The 4,847-nt window shown below is 48.0% G+C and overlaps 1 protein-coding gene across 1 annotated transcript; it reads right to left on the reverse strand.

The window, feature by feature from the left end:
• Positions 1-1,423: 1,423 nt before the first annotated feature.
• Positions 1,424-2,403, reverse strand: LOC130471289 (uncharacterized). Its single transcript, XM_056841332.1, has 2 exons — positions 2,261-2,403; positions 1,424-2,181 (listed from the first exon to the last, which is right to left on the reverse strand). The coding sequence occupies exon 2, from the start codon at positions 2,137-2,139 to the stop codon at positions 1,570-1,572; it is 570 nt and encodes a 189-aa protein (XP_056697310.1). The 5' UTR covers positions 2,140-2,181; positions 2,261-2,403; the 3' UTR covers positions 1,424-1,569.
• Positions 2,404-4,847: the final 2,444 nt, after the last annotated feature.

Here is a 4,847-nt window from a genome sequence, read left to right on the forward strand (position 1 = left end):
TGAAGAGGGATTTAGATGGCCTAGCCTCCAAAGGACACCTCAAGAACTACTTACAGAAGAATGCTCATGGCTTTGGAAAAAACCAATACAAAAAGAACAAGTCACCTGCCTCGCCGACTAAGGGACAACACAGCGACGGAGGATTTGTAGCCGTCATATCTGGAGGACCGGCCGCTGGAGGACCCACCATGAGAGGACAGAAAGATTATGCTCGCCGCTTAGGACAAGTGCTGCTGTCAGCCAAAGCGCCCATGGATCCATTCCCAAAGATATAAATATGTGAGTCAGATGGCGGACGGATAGCCACGCCGCATGATGATCCCCTTGTGGTTGAATTCAAGATATCTAACATGAGAGTTAAACGCATACTAATAGACACGGGAATCTCGTCCGACATAATGAGTCTAGAATGCCTCAATCGCCTAGCGCATGACCCCAAAACCATCGAAAGAATTCACTATCCCATCATTGGTTTTGGAGGGAGTATCATTCACCCTGTTGGCGTCATCACTCTGCCGGTTCGAATTGGGGATAGGAAGAATGGGCGAAAGATGGAGGTAGACTTCCTAATTGTGAAAGACTTGACTGCATACAATGTCATCTTGGGACGACCCACCTTAAACAAGATTAAGGCTGTAGTCGTCACCCATCTGATGCTTCTGAAGTTTGTGTGCGATGATGGAGTTATAGGCACCATACATGGAGATCAACAACAGGCTAGGGACTGTTACCTGACGACCCTCAACCCGTCAGCATGGAAGCAAGATTCTGCCGAAGTCAGAGGAAAACGAAAGCATGAAGATGAACCCCAAGTCGCCAAAGAAACTAGACCCGTCCAAATAGAAGCGGTCAAAATTGAAGAAAGTGGCTGAAAGTAGAACATCATTAGGGTAACTATTGTACTCAGAGCCTACAAAACGGCCTAGCTATTGTACCAGAGCCCACAAAACGGCCTGTAAATGCCCGCCTAAGACGCGGTGAATGTAGCAAGCAATTTAGTAAATAAACACTTATCTGACAAATACAAGTCTCAGTTGAACCTTCAAAAAGGAACACTAAGGGGTGAAGAAACTCACCAGAAAACAATCCCTAAAATAGTGGCGTCAATATCTGCTAAATAAACAATACCCAGTGCTAATAAACACGAAGGGTTTGGACATACCCAGTGCTAATAAACACAAAGGGTTTAGACATCCAGCATGACGCCTTTCCTTCGAAAGGCGCCCAAAAAAGAAAAGACTCAAACAAGAGCAAACATTCAGACATAAGACCTCCTCCTTGGATGGCGTCTAAAAAGACTAATCGTTTGACGGCCTGAGAAGTGGCCTAGATTAGCGCCTCAAATTAGGCTGATCACCTAAAACACTGAGGTTTCCGTCCAACAACTGGACGCAAAGAAAGAATTCCCAAGAACTGATGGAATTAAAATAAAATAAAGTGCACAACGGCACGAATTGTTTATACATAGCGCCCAAGGCGCAAACAAACCAAATCAAATAAATGCCAAAAGGCACCAAAGTTATTACAAACGCCCACGGCGTCATTCAAACCAACTACAAGAAAAGCCGCTCAAGGATGAGGGGCAATAGAACTCCCGTCCTGGACGTCTTGGCCTTCAGGGGAGTTCACCTCGTCTTCCTCTATGTCCTCCTCCCCGTCACTGACGAACTCAGGGGGATCAAAGCCTAGGCGCCTAGCCGTCGAGACGGCTATCTGGTGGGAGATACGGCGTTTGAACCAGGAAAAGTCCTTCCCGTCCATAGACTGATCCCACGCCTTTTGGGCACTCTCCAAGATGGACTCCTCACCCAACTTGAAAGAGCTTGCAGCCTCCTTGCGCACGGCCTTAATCTTTCCCTGCATGGCCTTGAGCTGACCTTCAAGAACGTTCACCTTGGAAGAGAAATTAGTCACCCGCTCCGAGACGGAAGAGTACTCCTTTCTCAGCACGGCAAGCCGCCCCTCATGCTCCAGCAACTTCTCTTCATACTTCTCGGCGTCCTCCTCGGCCTTCTTCAGATCTTCCGTCTTGGATTTGATCTTCTTGTCTGCGTCCAAGTTGATCAATCTGGCCGTCTTCTCAGCATATTGCTCATGATTCTCGATCTGGTCCTTGTGCTTGAGCATCTCATTATGCATATCAAAGCGATAGTTCCTACTCTCAGCACAGCGAATGAAAAGCTGCCAAAGACAACATAGAATTAAAAAATAACGTACATATATAATCATAACTACAGAGATCCAGGAGTAAGTGTCTCACATCAAGGACGAGAGACTGAATGGACCCAAAGAATCCCAAGACAATCCCGGGGAGTGACCTCACATATTCCTCAGGGATGGCCGCATACACGTCCGTAAGGATCTTATCCTTCGCCTCTGAGCTAAAACCGGCAGAAGGGGGGATGCTCGCCACCTCGGCCCGCCGCATCCGCTTGAACATCTCAACTGAACCAAACGCCAAGATTATCAAACATTGTGCAAATTCTAACTTGACATAACAGATTTAAAGTACAGAAACACTAACCAATTGGCGAAGCTGCAGGAGAAGTAGAGGCATTATCAATAGAAGGAGCCTCAGCTTCCTTGCCTTTACCCTTGTCCTCCTTGGACGAGGTGGTGGCGTCATCAGCCTTAGTCTGTTCGACTGCTACTTCGTCAGCAGCTGCTCCGGCAGTACAATCCCTTTAGGTGTCCACCTAGGAAGGAACCTCCTTCTGCTCAGGAGGAGGAATGAACGTCTGGGTAGGAAGAACCTCCCCCTCAGCTAGGGGAGCAGACGGTTTTGGTACCGACGGCTTGGTGACAGCATCGGCCGGACCCATCTTCTTAAAGAAGGGCCATTTTGGCTTAGGAGCCTCCGTCGAAGATGCAGGACGCTTCTTCGTAGCTGGCAAAGTGGGTTCCTAAAGATGAAGGAAGTCAGCGACCAAATCATGATCAGAAATGAACAGAGGCAAAAAATAAAAATTAATAAATAAAAATTACCTTGGCGACGTCACCAGAGACACCCTCGCTGGATTTCTTGGAGGAGTCCTTTTTCTTGGCCTCCACGGCCTTGAGAATGTCCTCAGTATACACCTCGGACAGCCAAGCGGGTACTTCCACTATACCCTTGTCTTCGGAGGATAGGCGATCCATGGCAGAACCTACAAAGCCAAGGGTTAGTAAAAAAAAAAAAATGATGAAAATCCATGGGGAACTACCTCTACTCAAATAGGAACAAAGACCAACGACCGAAAGAAAGACTATATTGGTGAACTGGCCGACATGGGGAAGCCAAGCATTATGCACCCAGGCATGGCTCTTTGACGACAGCCGATACATCTCGGCCTGGAACAGGGGCTTCACTAGTCCCCACTCCCTGGACGAAAGGCGAGGGTAGGCGTCAGCTTTAGACAGATAGCGGGGCCGACGGTTCCACCTAGAAAGACGTCTAGAAAGAGAGATGTCTTCCATTCGAACAATAGACCACTTCTTCCTCCACCAAACCCAACTAGAAGTCTTACCCACCACCGTCTTATATCCCCGACGGATGTAAAGGGTGAACCACCCCTGGGGAGAACGAGAAGAAGGGGCAATGACTACGAGACGAAGGAAAGCAGGAAAGGAAGGGGTGACGCCGCTCAAAGCACACTTGGCAATAAAACCAAAAACGTTTGCCCAAGAGTTAGGCGTCAATTGAGCAAGGTCAATGTCATACCCCTCCAAAACGTCCATCACAAAGGGGTGCAATGGAAATCTAAGACCCAACCTAAAGGCAGTAGTATAAACAGCTACCTCTCCTTGGGAGAGTTGGTCCACGAAGTCATTGGGTCGAGGGCTCCTAAGACTAAAACCTGGGGGCAGAAGCAGAAAACGCTCAAAGTCACGTCCCTGCTCCCTCAGGTACCTCAGCCATTTCATGCTGGGAAAGATATCTGACGGAAATAGATTGACGTCCTCCTTCCCCCGGACCATAGGAGGAAGGTTTTTTGCAAACTCCTCGTCTGAAGAGCTAGAGGAGTCATCTTCAAAATCCTCGCGTGGAACGCGGGGACGGGAAGCCACATTCTTCCTTCTTCTAGGAGAATATGTCGTTCTTATGGCCCCGTCTCCTGTATTACGGAAGGAACGGACTCCACTCCTACTTCCTTGGCACGGGTTCGAAAAAAGAACCCTATCGTCCCCCTCTCGCGGTGCAGCCCATGCACGCACGTTGGCTGTTTGTCTAATTCGAGCCATGCCGTCTTGCATAAGGGACAGGACGTCTGACTTTAGCAAAAGAATGAAAGAGATAGGCGTCATAACCCCCAAGACGCCTCCACAGAACACTATAAACAATAAACAAGAGAGGTCCCATAAGCATACAAAAAACAAAGTTTTGATAGAGAACTTACCAGAAAATGATCAAACCGATGAGAAGTCTTGACAAATCCTCTAAACCCTCAAGAACACTGGACAGCGAATCCAAGAACACTCAAGCGCAAGCACAAGCAGATCTTTGGCAGGACGAAATTTGCATTCTCTCTCTAAGAAAAATTGCTCTGAAGTAACAAAAGAAAAATGAAAGAGGAACTGAAGCTTTTAAAGGAAAATCTAAGCTCTGAAAAGCCTTCACACGTGGCGTTCCCTCCGTTCAAGCAGCCTACCCCACAGGGACAAGGGGCATCCTCCTTGAGGGGCAAATGATGTGGCCTAAAAGAATGCCACCTGACTGTACTATCAAAGCCCAGAAAAAAGGCCCAAAAGCCTGCCTACGGGCTTTTCTCAACTTCACAGGGCCAAGGCCCAAACGATTAAGAGGCCCACTTGGTCCAAACCAAGCCTCCAAAAACTTAGCAGGACACGTGTCCCGATCTCATAACACC

Source organism: Spinacia oleracea, chromosome 4 (assembly GCF_020520425.1).
Source record: "Spinacia oleracea cultivar Varoflay chromosome 4, BTI_SOV_V1, whole genome shotgun sequence".
Taxonomy (NCBI): Eukaryota; Viridiplantae; Streptophyta; class Magnoliopsida; order Caryophyllales; family Amaranthaceae; genus Spinacia; species Spinacia oleracea.

Bases quoted from the DNA above. Each gene is read 5' to 3' on its own strand.
- LOC130471289 (XM_056841332.1), bottom strand. From the start codon at position 2,139: ATGCATAATGAGATGCTCAAGCACAAGGACCAGATCGAGAATCATGAG.